This window comes from Parus major, chromosome 2 (genome assembly GCF_001522545.3).
Source record: "Parus major isolate Abel chromosome 2, Parus_major1.1, whole genome shotgun sequence".
Taxonomy (NCBI): domain Eukaryota; kingdom Metazoa; phylum Chordata; class Aves; order Passeriformes; family Paridae; genus Parus; species Parus major.
Window position 1 is genome coordinate 16,380,968 of NC_031769.1, and position 21,659 is coordinate 16,402,626.

The 21,659-nt window shown below is 37.7% G+C and overlaps 1 protein-coding gene across 4 annotated transcripts in view; it reads right to left on the bottom strand.

Annotated features, from left to right (window-relative positions):
- Positions 1-21,659, bottom strand: part of MYO3A (myosin IIIA) — a 112,185-nt gene that overhangs the window by 67,049 nt on the left and 23,477 nt on the right. For all 4 annotated transcript variants that reach the window (XR_002001455.2, XM_033511442.1, XM_033511451.1 and 1 more), the window contains exons 3-6: positions 15,614-15,718; positions 14,751-14,850; positions 1,505-1,581; positions 129-274 (exon numbers count right to left, since the gene is read on the bottom strand). Coding sequence is in view for 3 of the 4 variants with exons in the window: in XM_033511442.1 (XP_033367333.1) it covers positions 129-274; positions 1,505-1,581; positions 14,751-14,850; positions 15,614-15,718 (428 nt within the window). In the remaining variant the exon portion in view is untranslated. The remainder of the gene's footprint in view (positions 1-128; positions 275-1,504; positions 1,582-14,750; positions 14,851-15,613; positions 15,719-21,659) is intronic.

Here is a 21,659-nt window from a genome sequence, read left to right on the forward strand (position 1 = left end):
AACCTACCTCCTAGTATAAATAATATAAATAAATTCCACAAACTTACATGGTCTAAGTTTGAAGAAAGCAATAGTTAAGGAAAAAGTTCAGTCTAACCCGTAAACAAAGAAACACATCAAGATATTACCTTGGTATTTTGAAGAGAGCTCTCATGGGGTGCAAATCAGCAAGGGGTGGATCTCCATCTCCCAACTCTATTGCAGTAATACCCAGTGACCATGCATCACATCTAGCATCATAGGAGCTATCTAGCTGCTGCTCACAGGCAATCACCTGTTGGAGTAAAAGACTGGGATGGTTAAATGTCCACATTTAAGAGCACACCCACAGTTGGAGGAATCTCTTACAGAATATTCAGTGAAATAAACAGCATCCACCCAATTACCAAAAAACCCCCAATGTTTAAAGTAGAGAAATCAGGTGCTCATGAACACCACATTCTCTGGCCAAACGTTCTCTGATTTGTAGGATAAAAATCCATGGCTTTTTCAGCTGAAGGTGATAAACTGCATCCTGCAACAGAGGAAGCAGAAGGAAATTCAGCAACTCTACAAGTCTTTATGTGGAATATTCCTTCTAATTAATTATTGTAACTATACTGCTCTCTCTATGAACTGAAACAACCAGGAAAGCAGAAGCTGAATTCACTATCTCTTACTGGGTCCTTATTCAACCAAAGCAGCCAATTTCCAGATCAAGTGGATCTGAAAAAAGCTCATTAGATCACAGCCAAGTATTTACCTTCATATACATTTCAGCTCATCCATAATGCTGGATGAATCTAGAATTTTTCATTCCATTAGCTGCAATCTAAACCAACTTCTATGCCATTAGGTATATGGCTAGACCTATGTGTATGAACTGAGTGTGTTGATAAAAATAAAGATGTATAAACAGAGTAGTTGCATGTGCTATAAACAGATGTACTTGCATGTGTTTGTGTGCATACATATACTCTAAGTAGATAAGATTATTTATAAGGAATTATTTTTCCTGTCTCAGCTTAAAAAGTATATTTAAATGCTTCAATTTCAGTCTGGGAAAACCTCCACAGAGTCATAGTGCTTCTTCTTCATTCATAATAACCCTTTCCATTCCTTGCTGCAGCAAGTATGGATATATAGTATTAAAAACATTCCAGGTGTAGAAGTCAAAAAATAGAAGCTATATGTGTCACAGTACCAACCTGGGCTCCTTCTATCCATGGGGAGATATCTATAGTTTCAGAGCTCAAAAGGCTGGTAAGTATCAATAGTAGTACTCTTTACTCTCCAACACTTGAGTAAACATTTCAGTGTATTGTTCCCTGTCTCTAATCTTGTAATTTCAAAAATAAACCTCATTTTAACTTAATTCTTGCAAACATGTAAGACAGAAAGGTATAAACACTTTTTTAAAGGACACTGCTGTTTCATTTGGTGGGAGGACCAGGAAGAAAGACAAAGAGCAGAAATGCAGAATACAGCAGCTTGAGTACAAGTGACAAAATATTTGAAACCTGACCTCTGGAGCCATCCAGAACGGGGTGCCCACGGAGGTGTTCCGACGGAGACGAGTGCTGGTCAGCTGAGCAGACACACCTGGAAGAACGAGGGGAAGCTGTCATCAGAGCAGTGGCTGTTTCCATCCAAGACAGCCCTGCTGAAGGGTGACATCCTCATCTTGTCACACTACAACTTCCTGCACAGGTGAAACTCAAATACATCTTTCCAGTTCTCTGGAAAGAGAGGCCCAGTCCTGAAAGGTTCTCCACATCCTTGTTTCCAGAGGCTTCAGCAGGACCGGGACCTTGTCCCAAATGAGCATTTGATTAGTAATCTGGCTCCATATATTTTGACTGGTTAATTAAAGGTTCTCTATATTCTGTTTCAAGAAAGCAGTAAAACACCCCAGGGAGGGTGGAAAAGTACTGTACCTTCCACGGCTTCTAATGCTCAGTACTGACACTAACCCTTGTTTTCATTATATATATATATATATATAGATATACACACATATATATGTATGCATGCACATATATATGTATTTCATGTTAACACTATAAAAGATACCTATTCTCATCTCTTAACTGCTCTGCCATAAAAAAGAAACAACAAAACAGTGAAACCTCAAAAATCTTACAAAAACAGGAGTCTCTCCATGCTCAAAGCACATTCTCAAAGCAACAATCCTGTAAATCAGCTTTGCAATATGAGCTCCAGTTTACAGAATTAACTATTTCAGGCCAAGAGTTGGAAAGTGAACACTGAAATTAAAAGATTCCTTGCAGTTTTGAGTTAAACACACCGAAATATTAGAAATTCAATGGGCTACAGCACAATTCTGAAGAACCTGCCACCAATTTCCTTCCTTAAAAAACAAGAGTGTCCCAGTTGGAAATAGCTCTAGTGTGTGCATTTGGGACAGTACAACACATGGAAAAAACCAGCCCCTCAGCCAGAATGCCCTAAACTATTATGGATTTATGAGTCAAAAGTAATGGTGAAGTCCACACATGGAAAAAACCAGCCCTTCAGCTACAAAGTCCTAAACTATTATGGATTTGAGTAATAGCCAACACTGAGGTCCACCAGAGGCATATTCTGAAGAACTGATGCCATGGATGGCCAGAAAGGTCCTGTGTTCTACATATACATGCTCCAGCCTCAGTCTGACTGACACTGGAGCTAATTTTGCCTTTATACATGCATCTGCTTTTTCTTTAAAATGTAAAAAAACTCCATTTCACTCTGTGAGTTCCATTTCATTGTTCTGAAACACATGAAGCTCCAGTGAGCATCACTGTCCAGTTTCAACTCTATATTTTATAGTTTGAAACTTAACCTTCTCTTCCTGAAAAGCCTGCAGACAGTTCATAACAAAAGCAATTCACATTAACTATCCAATGGGAATATTAACTAAACCTCTGTCTCGGTAGGGTTTGATTGTTTTGGGGTTTTTTTTCAGTGTAGGTAAGAAACCATGGAGAGTTTGATCTGGTTTTTCACTCTAAGCTACGTGTTCAGCTCTGATTCACTAAATATCTGCATTTGGCTCTCACAGAAATGTATGCAACATCTGAAAATAAAGGCTGCAAGGAATACCCCACCTGGTCCTTTCAGATAAATGCAACCACTGTGGCTGTCTTCCTCTGGTCACAACCAGAGATTGAGAAAGCTCAATCTTTTTCTCTCTTTATGTCTGCATAAAGTCCAATACACAGTGTTAAACATCATGGAAAGCAGGACAATGTGAGTCTTAGCACAAAGTCCATCAATCCTACTTCGACTCAGCTAAGCAGGAGCTTTGTTTTTGCCATCTCAAGGAGTTGTCTGAGGTCCAGCTTCCGGCTCACAGAGTCTGTGGCTGTTCTGAGCTCCCAGAAAAACATGTCACTTAGTAAGCACACATCACCTCAGCTCTGAAAGCAGTGCAGGGATGCCAACAGACATTATTATGTGAGATCCTTGATTTTGGAGGGAGCTGAGGCTATTCTCACTTCCTGTCTTGTGGGAGTCCCCTGTGCAAAGCTCTTTTTTTGAAGTCTTGGACAAGAAAATGAGATTCAGATCTGCAGGAAAAGAAGGGCACTTACTATATTTTTATGATTCCAGTATCAGAATTTATACTTAATCATAACTTTCTGTAGAGATAAGGATCAAAATATAAACGGTACATTAATGTGTTCAATCTTCTCTGTCTATGCACTACTGAGTTTTCTCCCTCTTCAGACTTTAATTATTAAATGAACTGAAGATTTTTTCCCTCCTCACCCTTCTTTAATTTTAGTAAAAAACTGATTTAATTTGAATTGTTCACCACTTTTTTTAGGCTCTTGGGGGTTTTGTGTACTTTTTGTTTGGTTGTTTTTCTTAATCCTTTTGCTCTCAGCATTAGAGTGGCATTTTAGATTATGCAGTGTAGGTCTTATGACAAATGATATTTCCTTGGGCTTTTTCTGTGTATAGAGGAAAGATGATGTAATTCCACACTTAGTAACATTTCTTCCAGCATTTCAGTAACCAGTCAAGCATATATTTGGCCACTTCTTTAAACTTACATATTTTCAAACAAAACCATCTTGCTCCTCCCCTCCCTATTTACTACTGCTTCGTTGCAAAATGAGCCAAATATTACCCTAAGAAAATCTAGTATATGTCCTAAATTGGTGTTTTATTACATATTAATAATATTTTCTTATGAAAGTTAAGCACTTTATAAATATGTGCATTAAGAGTACCAAAGCTCAACAAAAAAGAAAATATTGTACATATAGCTGCATTTCTTCTTATTTTTTCAGGCACCATTTTAGTAATAAAAACCTGAAAATCAGGACACACTATGAGTATTATTCAAGGTTTTCATTGTGAAAACAGGCAAATTGAAATAATCTTGCAAATAAAGCCATCTACTTCATCATGACCTTGGCACTCAATAAAAGAAAAAATGCGGCAGAAATTACTCCCCTATAATTAGGAAAGACTTGTCTCACAGTGCCCAAGCTAGCAGACAACATTCTGATCTGAACTGGGAGGCTGTACAACATCCCTTCATGATGATGTCCTGTGACAGAAGTATGCCCATTTTAGTGGTTGAGGCTAGGGAGGGAATGGTGAGTAAATTGTATTAATCTCACATCTGACACACAGCAGGGAAACTGGATTGATACATAACAACCTTGACTTTACCCCTAAAGGTTTACACTCCTTTCCTTTCTCCTATCTTTATTTGTGCCTTCAATGTACACTTCACTACCAAAGCATCCTCATTGTGACCTTCTGTAGATTAAGAACATGTAACTCCATCATTCCTCAAGGTAGGGTCTGAACCAAAAATGGCTCACACCATTAACACTGCAGATCTAAACAGGCCAAAATGCTTTGAATTATTTCCCAATCTTTTTTTAATCTCCTAGGGAAACAGATGTAAATCAGAACTATTGTTTCATACTGCATTCCCCTTAAGCTCTCTGGCAGGTATGTTTTGCCATTCTTGCTCCATGTTGAATGATGCAAAAAGTGGCCTCTCCTTCCTCATCTCTTTGCCCAAGGTGTGAAGCCTTTATAAATCACTCAATTCCACCTTTTTTAGTAGATCTGGAGGCAACAGGTCCTCATGGTCCCAGGTTTTCCTTCAGCACCTTAAGCTTCACTTTGAGAAGCCACTGTTCCTGTCAGGATGCAGACAGGGAAGTAGCTGCTTCCCTCACAACAGAGGTGGAGTTACAACTCAATTCCTCTGTAATTGCTGATGCCCTTGACACTGATTTCCTTATTTGCTTATTTCAGGTTGCACTGGTATAGTGACACACATCCAGATAGGTTATTTCAGACAGGTCTGAAATGCATACCAAACACTAAGGAAAACCTCAATAATGCAATTCCTTCATACTACAAAATGACAAAAGACCACAGGGAAAGAACAGTATTAAACCAAGGCAATTCTGGTAGTCCAAATGGCAAACATCACAATACAGTAGATATATAACTACATGCAGCCACATATAGTAGCGTCCTCTGTAAAAGGAGATCATAGAGCTTCTCCCACGTTTAATTACTTATCATATAGAATAGAAAGCATAAAGACATTAAATAGAAAATGTTACTAACAGACCATAAGGACACAAAAGATTGGTTTGATGACTTTACAAGAGATGTTCCAGAACCTTTTTGAAACAATGTGAATATTCAAAATTTCTCATGGATTATAAACTGACCCCAAAAGTAAACTTTAAAATTAAAAGATCACAGAGGATATACAGATTTTTTGCATGAGCTGTTGTGAGAAAAGCATGCTTGAGAACTTCTGCTCAGTGATAAGGGCTCAAATTAAGTCTAGAACTAAAAATCAGTTCTGACCTATGAGATGGAAATAAATAGGAAACAAGATTAAATGATGAGTCAAAAACATTAGAATTTTCAGCAGCATTTAATATTGAAAGGTGTTACGTTATGAGGAAGCATGACTTGCTTTTCATAATCCATATATTCATATGGATTATATTACATATATTTCATAAATCCATGCTATCTCCTTCCTTCTTGTCTGTCATATGTTTAGAAATTATTTCCAGGATTATTGGCTCCATCACCTTTTGTGATGGAGATCATATGTGGGTCTGACCAGACTGTAGTTCTCTAAAATCTCCTTGAAGACTGGAATGAAAATAATTTTCTTCATTGCTTCAGGAATCTCCTCCAATCTCCAGGACATTTCAAAGGTTACTGGCAGTGATCTTGCAATGATTTCAGCCAGTTCCCTCAGCACTCTTGGCTGCATCCCGACAGTGCACCCCATGACTTGTGTGCATTCAATTCTTTTAAATGTTCTCTAAAATGATCCCCCTTTACTGAAGGAGCATTAGAACTGGAAGCCTTGCTCCAGACTTCCCCCACTGGTGTCAGGGATCTGGGATTACAAGTTAAGACAAAGTGGCAAAGAAGAGATTCAATGCCTGCACCTTTTCCATGTCCTTTGTCCACATTCTCCATCTTCCTGTATTATATTAATGTACATAGTGTTTTACTGTTGAAAACTAACATTTCCCAAACCCTCAGGAAAACACACACTGTAGGTGCAAATTTTTAACTGCAATAGACATATCCAAAAAATAACCAAAAGGCCCAGAAGGATCAAAAGCTTAGTATCCAAGAAGACCACATGTATAAACTGCCTGGAAGATAAAAAATCCACGGCATTTACCACAAAACCAAGAGACGTGGAGTAAAAGGGGGTAAAAAGTTAATGTGTACTATCAAATACAGGGTGTATTAAATATAAATATAAGTATAAATATAAATACTAGAAATAAATATAAATGGATGTTAACGAAATCAAAGTCCAGTAGCTTTCATGGTAAACTCACCACGAGGCTTCAAGACAAAGAAAAGATATTTCTAAGCATACAAGAAAAAAATTAAAATCCTAAATCTGATACAGAATCATTAAAATGTACATACCAATAATAAAATAATAAACAGTACCCCCCAAAAAAGGTGCAACGTTCACTACATTTGTGAGGTATATATTTTTTTTTTAAACAAAAGGGTTTAATACAACTTCTTTCTTTAATAAATCTGAGATCTTTAATTTTACAGACTGGGCCTCCAGCAGAGCAGGTGACCACAGACTCCCCTCCACATGCTCCTGCCAGTTCAGTGCATCACACCACCAACGATTCTAATCAAATCTCACGCTTCGGGGCTTCAGCTGGTTTCCTGAAAGGGATGCACAGGAACATTTGTTGTCCTGTTGCACAATTGGCCAGATGTACTTGGATAGGAGAACTACTCTTCTCTAGAGCCTCAGGGGCTCGTACAGCCACACACAATCTGGTGCAGTACGACAGTGAGGAAATTCCTCCATCTCAGATGCTGCCTTTCTTATACCTTAGATTTCAAACTGACTGCTGCTTTGACACCCAAAAAAGATGGGTTTTCCTCCTGTATGACTGGCAAAACTCTGGAGATTTTTCTCATTGTTCTATGACATGCTTTTCCTGCTATGATAATCTGTTATGATAATGCTGGCAACACCTATGCTGATGGAACAGAATATTTAAAATACCTCAGGACTGGAATACGCCAGTATAACTAAGTCATTTGGTTCAATTTTCAGGTATAAAATGAATGGGGTTTAGTATACACAAATGAGACCAGAGAGTTTCTAATAATCTCAAGAGATGACTGTTCTGTGACCCATGACAAAACCATGTGGAAGTCTTTGCTGGCCAGAAAGGGCTATTTTCTCACTTCATGTGTCTCTGGCATCTGACAGCAGCTTTCAGCATCAAGCTTCTTTAATGCTTAAGCCACCAGTGACATCCTTATGTGAATTAACAGAAGAAAATATTTGAAAGACCAAGTGAACAGCTTATCCTGGATATAGCGTTTGGCCACATGATTTCTGCTTTTTGTTACTGGACAGCACAAAGGTTTTCATTCAAACATGCCCCCCCCCAAAAAATTTTCAGGACTAAGCCTTCAACAAAGAATTAAACATTCAACAATGAAAAAGCTGCACAGCTCAAGTCAATGCAATCCATCTTATCCCTGCTAACTCTGGGTTGAAAAATTTGGAATTATTACTTTGATTGGGTTCAAAGCAGTTTGACAAGCTGCTCACGAAGAAAGCTTTCTTCAAAGTCTTTTACTGGCTTCTGCCATGTCTCCTGGTGGATGCATCTTAGCAGCAACATGTGAATGTCATGCTATATGGTATGCAGAAATGACAACACAATAACAGCCTGGGTTTGATCTGAACCAGTGAAGCAGACAGCTTTATTATGGATGCATGCTAGAATGACTAAGACAAATACAAGTCCTGCTATGACTCATTGCTTAAAGTAAGCTAAGGGCAGAAAGAAAATGATTTTATTTTTGAATACTTTCAAATTAAATTATTTTAATTAATTGTTTCATTTTTGCAGAATGATTCAGACAGCATTTATAGCTAATGCAGGGCAAGTACAAAAGGATACACACTAGGATATTCTGACTACTACAGAATAAGTAATATACAAAAGTTTGGAACACTACTCAAGGTCATGCTGAGCTCCTCTTCAATGTCAGCAGGACATGCAAAGCTGGGAGTGATGATATGTACTAAAAGGGACAGAGACTGAAATGCCCCAACACTCAAACTTGGATCACTCACAACTGACATCTCAACCTATTCTCTGAGCACAAGGTGGCTCTAGACTCCCTCTGTTGCAGCCTGACCTGTGCCACGTGCAGCCTGAACACAGTCCTTGGGAGCCTTCTTGGCCTCTGCAATGCCACATGGCCCGGACACTTGCCAGGCTGAGCTGTGATCAGCCAACAAACTGCATCTGAGAAGGCTATCTGTGGTCATTTAGGTCATGTTAGGAATGGCCAAAGCACTGTGCCGCAGCAAGACAACACGAGAGCCGGTGAAGTGTCACGGTTAAAGGATGACCCCCAGCGCTGTGGTTCCCTGCCCAGCCTCAGACCAGAGATTTCAGATGCTTTTTGCCCCACAAGACCAGCAGAAAGCTCCCTCAGGCATCAGAAAACCAGGAGGGGTGAACAATTAAAGAGAAGGAATTATCAAGAAGCAGTTGTACTACGGACTCATTATTCCATGGAGACTGTCCCCATTGTTTTGGCCGTGCTGTACAGTGTAACTGGTTTTACTTCTCTTGCTTTGTCATTGTAGCAGCTGGCTATATAGCTGGCTCAGATACACTTCAAAAACTCAACCTGTTTAGCACATTCACAGAATTTTAAACATTTTGGCCTGCATTTCTGTATCAGAATAGGCATAAACATCATGGAACAATACTTAACAGAAACACCTGTGTATGCTAACTAATGTTGATCGATTGCTATTGATCACTAGTAGTAGTAAAGCTTGTGGATTAACAATCCATGAATTTCTACGGAAGAGTAGTACACCACTACTGAGACACAAGACAGAATGTTGGCAGAATTACATTTTCTGGGGAAAAAAATTCCAATAAATTTATTTTAATGACTCAATTGAAATATGAAATTAATACTTGCATTTAGTATTGCCCAAATGAAATTATGTATACATTTAAAAGTAAACGTAGAATGACTTTAAAAATATACCAGCAAAACAGTGTCTTGCCATTGACTAGTTTCACCAAATTGCAATTTTGAATAATAATAATGCCATCTAGGAATGCCTTAGAGCATTCCTCAATTAAGAGTTCTTTTCTTCTTAACTTTGAAAGACTCAAATAGTTTCAAAGGAAGAATGATGATTCTCTCCATATCAAATTAATAACCCAATTACATTCCAAACACAAAAGCTGACCTCTGTCTACCTGCAGTTTCCAAAGTACATAGAAGCAATAGTTCAAGTATTAAACAACGCAATATCATTATGTCTAAATAAAGTAATACATATTCCCTTCCCCAATCCATTTTTTTCACAATGAGTTCTACTCAGGTTAAATCTCTAGCTGACCCTGGCTACTGTCCACCATAAAACTGTGCTAGCTATATGCAAAGTGGGATATCTGAAACTGCATTTGGAATGCCAAGATAATATTCACACACAACTTTTACATCAAACACTGACAGAAAAGCAGAAAAATGCAAACTAGGCATGTTTAAAGCACAAAAATTCACTATATATTCCATTAATATTACAATACATGTTTTAATTATGCAACCTATTTATCCACAGTGCTAAAAGAACGCTTGAAGACATTACTCTATTAACTGCAGCAACACAGCTTGTATTTTTCCACCATCTGCCAGCAGCAGTGAGATTGCATTACCTTTTTTCCATGTTTTCCACTGGAACCTGCTTTACATATTAAAAACCATAGATCTTTCCTATGTATTTCTTATCCAGAGCCTCTACTGATTCAGAGTTTTAAGTACTATTAGCAAAACACCTGAGAAAAAACTTAAAATGGCAGTGCCAACCCTTTTCAATATCCCCTTCCCCACAATTACATTACTGGGAAAACTATGAGGAATCATGAGATCTCTTGTAGCTAGAAGTAGGCTTGAATTCTAAAGATTTCATAAGTCTGCCCACATTTTCTTTTCCTTATGGGTACTTGAATGTTTCTAATATGCATCCAGATGTCTGATTTTTTTTTCCCAGTGACCTTTCCTCATAGTAACAGCAAAAGTCTGATTACATGTGGTATGAAAGTATGTTAGATGCATAGATAGGCATGGCCTTCAGAAAGAAATAGTGCTGCTGGAAAAATATACATTTCTTAAGTGGGGGAATATAATTTATATTTTTTTTCTGGACATTTCCAAGGCAACAGCTGTTCATCCTGAGATATTTCTAGTCTGGGAGTGAAGGTTTCAGTAGTCCTGAAGAAGTAGGTACCTGTATTCTTGGTAAAGACTGTCAGCCTAAAGGTCAACCCCCAAAAATACAACTAAAGAGAAATTTTCCATCAGCATTACAGTCTCCTCTTTTTAGCTAAAAGAATCACTTTGCCACTTGACCATAGATGTTTCAGAGCTTTTAGTGGAAAAATGGTTCTTTCCTCCATGGTTTCTGAGGCATCAGCAACTTGTCTAGTTTGCTGATAGGGAGTTGTGTCCTTTAGGATTCTCTTTGATAAAAAAAAATATAAGCATGAAAATCTCTGGCTTTTGAGCTCCCAGAAGCAGCAGAAATGGCAGGAGATTTCAGATATAATTTTAAATCTTTCAAAATGAAACGCCACTCAGACTTTTTCAAACCAAAGTTAAAGTAATAACAACAACAATAATAAAGTAGCTGAATTTCTTTTCTCCCACTTTGAAACAGCACATTATAGAACTGTGCCTTAGATTGACATTAATAGATGAAAGGCCCTGTGCAGCATCCTGATTTCAAGAAAAGAAACTGAATTGAGAGGGACTATTCAAAGAAGCAAGTATTTTTCAGTAGAATCGGATGTTACAACCTCAGTATCCCATGAAATTGGTTGCACATTTTAAGAGGCAGATGAATATATGAATTTCTACTATAGATGAGGTGTGCTATGCATTCCAGTGACTTCAGGCCAGTTTTTTTAATGGATGAAAAAAAATCAGACAATGATAGGTATTTAGGCAGCAAAGGTTGCAGATAAATTTGTCACATGACTTTCAAAAGGTATCCTGGCATTAAATTAATTTCTTTAAATTTCATTACATTAATTTCCTGCACCTTTAAAGGATAAATTTCATTTGAAATCAGTCTTTTAAACATCAATGTGCTGTGTGCAACCAGACTTCTGAAACAGATGTAAAAGATTTTCTTCACAGAACAGTAATAAGAAACTGTGAATATAATTAGGAATATTTATCAAAAAGGAATTTAATTCACAACTTACTTGCCTTCTGTTCTTTTTATATAACAGATTACATAGCAGTCACTCTAAAGTGCTACAGGGAATTTAATGTAAATGTATATTTTTCTATCAAATCTCTATCTTATACTAAAAACAAAGCAGCTGAATAAAATGCAACTATATGATGTGGTAGAGGATATTCCTTGCTTGGAGCCTAATTGCTGCAATTCTCAGGCAGAGCATCCTACCCCAAAGCTTTTCTATCAGAACAGCTTAGCAGCTAATTCCCACAAATGTTCAGGTAGTGAAAATGCCTTCAGCCAGCCACCTTCACTTACAAAGAAAATATGAACTATTAATGTATTTAGAAGTTAAATGACTTTATAGACTGAACCTGTTATCAGTGGACATTCTCACAGCAGATTCCTCTTGGCTGCTACTCATTAGCTGTAGAAAATAAAAATTATTTTGTTTATCTCTGCTGATCTAAATTATCATACTGGATGGATGCAAGGCCAGAGGATGCATCCCTGGTAACAGCATTTCAAAATTTTTGTGCCTAGGACAGTTAAAACTAAAACTTTATCTGGAAGCTCCTTGATAAGTAATTGAGCTCCAGAAGCATTGTTGTGGGATGTAACAGAATCACAGAATGGCCTGGGTTGCAGAGGACCTTAAAGATCATCCAGTTCAAACTCATCTGCCATGGGCAGCAGCATTGCTCACTAGACCATGTTTCTCAGAGGCCCATCTAACCTGCCCCTGAACACTTCCAGGGCTGTGGCATCCACAACTTCTCTGGGAAAGTGCCTCACCAACCTCACTGCAAAGATCTTTTTTTCTAATATCTAATCTAAACTTACTCTTTTTCAATTTGAAGCCATTCCCCCTTGTCCATGCTAGAAAGGGTGATGTGATTATTTGGGTTGGGGTTTTTTTGTCTTTGTTTGGCCCCATGTAATAACTGGTTCAGCCTAAACCAAAAATTTTGCTTCATCTGAGTATTTACTGGGTGAAAAGGACTCTGTACCTCCATGTCTATCTTACTCTGAAGGCTGTAAATTTTAGAGGCTTGTATAATAAAAGATGGCTGAGTTTAAGTCCCTGACTCAATAAATGTTTATGTACAACAGTCTGTAGCAATGCCAACATGAGAGATTTTCATCAACTCACATTCCTGCCTAAAAAATGATCTTGGAATCTGATTAATGTGGGATTAAATCCCCTTAAGTAGAAGACACAAATCCCACAAATCCCAGCTGAATACCTTAAGCAGCAGACTGAATGGTGAATGGTACATCTTCCATGATGATTTTATCAAGACTATAATTTATTCCATCTGAAACCACTCATTATTTGATTTGGACTGTTTTTCTTCTTGGGGAGGTGGGGGAAAGCCAGGGAAAGTATCAATCTACTCCTAAGTTAAAGTGCCATTTATATATTCCTTTGAGAGGATGGACTGCAGCTATCACAGTCCCCTTTAGAGCCCACATAAATGTGTGTGAATGTATTTTTGTTTCCCCTGCATGCTCTAACCTGAATTTTGGCATCACAATTTTCCCACAAGAATTTAAGATTATTTTTCAATTACAGCCTTATCAGTATATTGCAGTAATTGGAGAATAAAGAATTCAGGTCCTCATCCCTACCTACAGCTTGTAAGTTTTGGTATCTGCGTAAGTGGTTTAATTTTTGGAGGCATTGGTCCTCTAATTGCCTTCAGCACCTTAAATTTTTTTCCCACAACAAATTAAAAGCCTGTGGGCAAAAATACCGTTTTTCACCTTACAATAAACTTCCAGACTATCAGAAAGTACTAGTAAGTATATTGCAGACAATTTAGGAAATACAAAGATTTTTCAAAAGAAGATTTTATCTGAGGGATATAAAAGATATATATGACATTTTAGAAGAATTACTAAATCTAACAGTTGTGGGGAATTTGTGTGTGAAGTCATAAGAGTTCCATAAATACAATTTTCTGCCCAAAAGATACTATACTAAAGAGTGTTAAAATCCCATTACTAGTTTAAACAATTGTTATGTATCAATTGAACCAGTATCATTAACAAAACAGGAGGGCAAAGGAAAAACAAAGATTTTCCATCCGCTGAATTAAATATATTTACAGTTGTCTGCTGTTCTGTGACATAGTGACCAATAAATTTAACATAAGAAGGCAGTGTTCTACCTGAAGATAATAGCTCATAACAACAATAACCGCAAATTTTTATACCCCCTCATATGAAACAAGAGTCAATAACCTTTTAGGCAAATGACTGTGGTATGGCTGATAAATAACAGGTTGCATCCACTTACCCATGACTCTCCTCTTCCCTTTTGGTGGTGACAGCAAAGATTCATTCAAGAATGCTTTTAGGCCTAACAGGCTTTAACTGACCCTTTTAATGCCAATTCTTAGACTTAGATTTGCCAAGATCTGTCTTCCCAGACTTTAGAAAGTGGGGATTACCTATATCATATTCCCCCCTCTACTGCCTTCAAGTACCTCTTTTGCTTTAAATCAAATAAAGGAAGTATAAACAACTGAGGTGGAGCTCTCCCATTCTTCACAATATCTAGTAAGCTTTAAATGCTCTCATGTAAAACATGAAAATTTTTCCTATCAGCTCCTAATTTCATTGAACCAGTGTACAGTTCCTGGAGGAACTAAACACCAATCTTATTTTGAATCCTATTTACTCACAAGATGTGATACTTTGCCATTTCACTTACTTTGTGCCTCCAAGCATTGGAGGCATTATAATTTCTGGGGTTTAGCCATGCTATTGAAACAGCATTACCAAAATTACCAAAATTTCTATCAAGCTAAAAAAAATAACTTTGGTTATCCAAATGATTTGTAAAGAAGAATCCAAAAATTTAACAAAAAAAGAGCAGAGTAAGTATTTTGTGGTGTATTTATTCTATAGAGTATATTCATACTTCAGGTGTAAGACATTGTATACACAAATAAACGTAACATACCAAAATCCACAAGCTTGACTCCTCCTTCAGTGGTCAAAAGGATATTATTTCCCTTAATATCACGGTGGATAGTTTTGTTTTCATGCAAGTGCTGAAGTCCCTGGAAGACGAGACATAAACATGAACTTTTAGCAACAACTCTGTCCTCCCTATTGCATTTGAATGTATGAAAAGTACACGATTTTTTTTAATCCAAAACCATAGGGATATCATTCTTACTGCAAAACCACTTGCCACATGACAAGCTATAAATATTCTTTAATTGCCCCACTTTATGACAAATAGAAACTCTAAGATGAAAGCAGAAAAATATCACTATAAACCTACATATAATACTTAAGAGTATAAACTCAAAGAAAACTACTAAGACCTAAATTCCACCAGAGAAAATAAAATTTCAGTTATAAGGAAATCATAAATAAAGACACTTGATCCTAAAGAGCAAAACCAAATTCTTGTACCAAATTCTTGTACCAAATTCTTGTTTGAATTTGCTAGATATATGGATTATTTTACTATAAAAATATTTGCTTCCAGACATAGGACACTGAACAGTATTTTGATGATATTTCTGCTATTTCTTAAAAGAAAAGCAATTTTGATGCTGAATTGTATTGACTGAGAAAATTGATCAATGGTCAGAAACGAATTTTCATTTTCTTAATAGTGAAATCCACAGATTAGCTGCTATTTACCTTGCTTGCTTAAGAAGAACCATCCTAATTACACATTCCCTTGATTTCATTAAACACTGCTATAATCCAAGAGAGTGAGCTGTGTTAGTGGGGACATGATCTTCATTCGTTTAAAGAAAAAAGTATGAGCTGAATATTGGCTGTCGTTTCATTGAAAGCTTATCTTACCATCAGAGCTTCACGTAAAATGTAAGCAATTATAAGTTCATTCATCCTTTCACCTCTCTTCAGAAATCCTTTCACAAGATCTGTCACAGATCCACCATTGCACAGCTACAAAACAAAAGGGGAAAATAAAAAGGAATTAAGGAGTGTTGGAGCAGTCACCTGGTTTTCATTTTCAGTATTTTTTTGTATCTGTAGCCAAATGAGATTCTACTCAACTGACAAACCACAAATTTGTCCTCAAGTCTACTATTTATACAAATAACACGCACAGCATTTTTTGCCAATTATTTTTCACCACTTTCTGCATTTAATTCTTGTCCAAACACAACTATAGTAGTGTATCTCTTTGTTTTCCTATACCCATGATTGCTTTTCACTGAAACAGAAGTAGATTACAGTGCAATAAATTAGCTGTGAAGGCATGTTTTGTGGGGCATACTAATTGCTTCTTATATTCATCATGTGGAACACACCACCAATGCAGATTATTACAACATCAATTCTCAGGTATAAAAGCTATGTAGAGTTAAAAAAATCGAATTGAGGCATCAGAAGACAGGCAGGAGAGGAATTTCCCCAACATGAAATCTACCATGGGTAAAGCTGCCTTTTTTGCCAAAGAGCACCTCATTCCTAGCACAGGGAGTTGTGATACACAAGGCATGGGCATCGTGGGATATGAAAAGTCTCCCACTGAAACAAGGTGTGCTGTGGGTGTAAGAATAATTATAGCCCTTGTTGCATCAGCCCTGTCAGCTCCTTGTTCCAGATGCAGAGCCACAGCCTGCCCTGGACAATCCTCTCCCACTCACCAGAGCGAGCCCAGCCAGACTCCTGTCTCATATATGTGGGAAAAAGAGACTTGGCTTTGCTCTCTAAAAAGGATTGTGAGCACACATTACCAGCAGATTAGTTTAGACTTCATATGTTCATTTTTATAATTCACCATTTTTCTGCAAAGATTAAATTGGAACTTAAGCCCTTAAACTATCCATAATACACCTGACAATACTCATTGATTGAAGAGCCATTTGTCTCTTGTAAAGGAGTAGCTGCTTCCAATAAAACACTAAAATAAATCTTAATTCTTATACAGTATCATCATCAAGTATCTTTTCACATGAAACTAAATATCCATGTAAGATATTTTAACAATACAGCAAAAGATAGGAATTCCTTTGCGCTACATTTGAAGTAAATTCAAATAAAGGGCATAATTTACCAGTAAAACCTTTCAACTGTGGAATTCTAGACATCAGATTCTTCTGTATATGTATATTTTTCACCTGTTCTAAACCCCTACATTCTTTTTTCTGTGCTGCAATTAAAAAAAGACTTGCACCTTACAGTAAAGAGTATTTTCAAGTATTGGTATCCCTTTGTACCCAAACATAACAATAATTCTCTGACTACCTTTGAAACTCCTAGGCTGCACTGAACTTGCACCACATGAATGCCTACAGAAATGCCATTCACTACATAACTCTTGTTGCAAGACGTGTCCCCCATCAGGTCAGCAAGGGCTCTGGTCTGACAGGGGCTGAGCTCTATGGCAACAGTCTTGGAACTCACTTAACCTCTCCCTTACCTAAGTGGGACAGTATGCATGCTTAGAGGGGGAAGAACTCTCATGCTTAAATGATGGGATTAAATGCTTTGGTGGATAAGGATCAGATTCCCAAGCAGGATTTCATTTACTGTCATCAGCCGTGCTGGTCTGCCTTCCACACTGATGTTTTCAAGTTATTTTTTTGCAATGACCTTTTCTTTTCAGGGTTTCTACCATTTTAACTTTGGCACATCACCGACATATTTAATAAAACCAAATGGATTATGACGACTCTGGTTAATTTAATGCTCTTAAATTCAGGGCACTGAAACTCTCTGACAAATAACAAACCAATTATGAAATACATTACACATATGATATTCTTCAAACTATTTCTCTTCATTATCTCATATTTTATTTTGCTTCTTACAGATGGATCTTTTTTTCCTTACAGAGCTGTATACCTGTTCAATGTAAAGAAAACCAGAAAAGAAATGAATATATTCTTTCTGTAGGTAGAATGAAGGGAGAAACTACATCTCAGAAATCACCCTCTTTAATGTTTAGCCAGTAAAGCCAATACTTTGAATGCTTGGTTCAGTAATGTCAATTTTCACTTTCTTTAACATGTTGCCCTAACAATTTTTTCTACTTCTCTCATAAGGTATAAATCCTTATTATGAGATAAATATCTGCATTGTAAGATAAAACTTACTTAGAAAATCAGGTAATGGGAGATACAAAAACTGTGATTATTTTAGACCAAACAAAAACTTAACTTGGGTGTGTAAAAGTCATCTAAACAGGTCTTGAAATCACCCAGAAGTCAGCTCTACCACAATTGAATCACTACACCCACTCCCAAGGCAGGGTGGCTGCTTAGACAGGGTTCGGCTGAGGATGTTACAGACACAGGTTCTTCCACACACTGTCAAAGAGCCATACTTTTACTAACATCGGACAATAAATATTTTTCTGAGACCACCAGCATAGAAGGAAGAGGGAGAAAAAGGCTGGGTATTAGAATGCAAGCAGCTATAAGGAGGAAAAGAGATTATTGGAATACAACCACAATTAGAAAAGGAGATTATGGCAGACACTGCATGTGTGCGCTCGACGCTGTGTGGGTGGGAGGGGAACGATGACGACAATGATGACACAGGTTAGTATTAACCTTGTTCTATTTTTACCACCATGGGTAAAATGCTGTATCTGCTCTAATTTCCTGTCTCTACTGTGCATTTTTTGGAGGCGAAGCTGCCGCGTGTCCCTAAAACCTACACGTAACTGAAGTTGAAATGGTGATTCCTTCTCCTGACTCAGGTTATCAAGCTGCATGTGTACCCAAATCCAGAGGTATCACACATATCTCAAAAAGTCCCTCTCCTAACAAGTCAGGCTCTTCTCCTCCATCTCAAAACAAGAAGCCACAGCAAGTTACAATACTCCTGCCCAATACAGTGCTGGACCATGCTTGCTTGGGAATTTGAGTAGAAAGGAAATAAATTATCCCTGGGATGTTGATCAAGATCTAGTCCATAGAAACTTATAGGAATAAAAAACACTAAAATGTTAAAAAAATATAAAAATTGCATAACCTTGATTTATACAATCCTCTAATGAGAGATTATGGGATAAACATTATTTAGCAGTACTGTTAGACAGAAAGTTTCCTGGGGTGTTGTTAAATATTGCAGCTTATAATTATATCTGCTGCTTCTCAGTAGCATGCTGTCCAAAGTAAAAACACTGTGTAGCCTCTTAACAAAGCTGCTCAGCTCAAGTTAAGCCAACTGAAATGCTTGGATGACAAGAAATCATGAAGGCAACAGAGAAAATTTTTTAAAAAGATCTTTCTAGTTTTCAGTGAAGCATCTAGAGAAGCGAGGCGCTGGTAGCTATTACTTTGTTGCAAACATTGTGAGCTCACAGGACCAATGATCAGTCTGTGTCATTTGCTCTACAGCACTTGGCACAACCTGCTCAGAACGCCTTGATGACGGGCACTAGAGCAGAGAACAGTAAATGCACAGGGAACCTGGGACAGCTGTACAGCAGGAGCTACGTGTCTGCCTCAGCTCTGCCCCAGCACTGCTCCCTGCCCTGAAGGTCAAAGCAACTCACCAAACCAAATGACCTCTCACCTGTCAGACATGACCTCTTCTGGGAGGAGAGGATCGTAAGTCAATTTTTCTCTCCCATGCTAGAAACCCCCATAAATTTACACACATTCTCTTGCACAAACAGAAGCATTTCTTGTGGTAGTATCAATTGGAATCCCCCACTTAGCTTTGAATATTCTCAGCCTAAAGGGACAGACTCTTGGAATGTCCAGCTGGTGAGACTCAGGAAGGGAAGATATTCATGACTGTCCCACAAGGAAGTAATTTAGAAATGTCAGAACTTTGCACATGGGCAATTTTCATCAAATTAATATTATTCACTTCTTTTATTGTCCCCTTGTGATTTAGAGGTATTTTCCTTAGCAGCAGTTTTTCAGTGACTGCATTGATAGAATGCAAATATTATCTACTAGCAACTAAAAGGAGGGTGAACTGAAGCCTTGAGGCTACCTAAAATGGGGTAGAGAAGACAGAGACAGAATCTTAGTAGTGTCATACAGCAAATGATGAGAAGCAAAAACTTGCCACTACAAGACAGATGATTCCTACTGGACATAAATGAAAAATTTTCCCACTCTGTTAAGCACTGGAAGAGATTACACAGCGAGTTTGTGTTACATCCATCCTTGGAGATATTCAAATATTGAATTGAAAAGACATATTTGTAACATTTTGGATAATAGTCTTTAAGCAAGGGGCTGGACCAAATAACTTCCAGAAGTCTCCTCCATGCTGTACTTTTATATGATTCAGAATATATGAATTTTACAATATTCAGTTCCTAGTCTGGATTGTCAGACAGCAGAAAGACTGGGAAAGAACGAAGGAAATCTTGCATACCAAAACCAGTGGAAAGAAAAACTTAATAGAAATCTTGATTTATATAAAAGTCTGCCTTAAAGAGCTGTCTCATGGCCATGCATAGCTGTATCAAGAGGGGTGCTTAGGAATCTTCTACAGTGGTAGAAAAGGGCTCCTCCCTTATGATTTTCTGGCACTCAAAAAGGCAAAGACTCATAGTGGGATGACATGCAGTTCTCCACCCACCCATCTGCCACAACCATGTGCTACTGTAATTGAGCTATTAGTATGCTAAGCTATCTTCAGCAAAAAAATTAGAGAAAAGCATGATCCTAACACATGAAATGTCACTTAAAATTGCCATCACATCACAGTCATGCAGATGTTCTTTTTAGGTCTTAGTCACTCTTCACCTGACCCAGTTAGACATTTCTCCTCTTCAGCTCTTCTGGATTCTGATGCCCATTGAAGATTCATTGAAGCTCCCCTTCCAAGAAAACTATCAGCTGCACTTTTGCTAGGGCCATTAGAGCCTTTAATCATGCAACTGCTCCTGACTTGTGTGTCTGTACGAAGCTGTCAGGTACTGTTTGCTTGCATCCTGCGGTTGCCAAGGTGCTTTCATCTCACTTCAGTAGCTTGGATGCAAACAGTGGGACAACTACAATTACTTCCTTCCCTATCTTTACAGGCTGCTCAGACATAAATGACTGGGCACCACATCAAATATGCACAATTCATGTAATGCATGAATTATAGTCATGAAAAACTCCAACCTTGCTTTAATGTTATCACACATACGAATGCTAAAGGCATTACAGGCACTAATCTCTATTTTTTCCCTGTTCTTAGAATAGACCAATAATCTGACCTGCTCTCCTAAGCAGCACTCCCAGTCTCTGAGCTGACTGCACCTTCCTTTCAAGACTGCTGTAAGAACAGAAGATTCTTGTTGCTGTTTTGTAATCATAAAATGACAGAAGCAGAACAGTAAAAGGAATCTCAAGAAATCACTTAGTCAACCACATGTGCACTGTGTAGAGACCTGGTACTTTCAAATATGACAGCTATGTCTAACTAAAAACCACCCACTGAGGAAGATTCCAGTCTTTCTAAGCAGCCTGGTTCTGTGTTTCTCTAGCTTGATAGAGCAATTTTCCTGCTATCCAGCCTGGATCCTTTTTGCTTCCAACAAAACTACATTACTTTTGCTGACATTACTTTTGCCCTTCCTTTCAGCAGTATCTGAAAATAAAATATTATTTTCTATTTCCATCTCTGTAAGACTACTGTCATGACATAACTTTTTTTTTTTTTTTGGGCTGTACAACATTAATTGTTGTAACCTTTTGAAATTCTCCACATTTTCTCAACTTGGACTGCCTTCAATTTGCCATTGATGCTTGCCCCAAACTGAATTCCTTTGGAAGTCTTGTCTTAGCTGAGAAAAGCTGAACAGAATATAATCATCTGCACTTTACAGAGAATCTCCTTCTGCAGAACCACAGCCTGGTCAGGTATGTCCCATTTTTTCTTCCTAAGGATAGCAGTACTTTGCATGAATGTCTCTTCT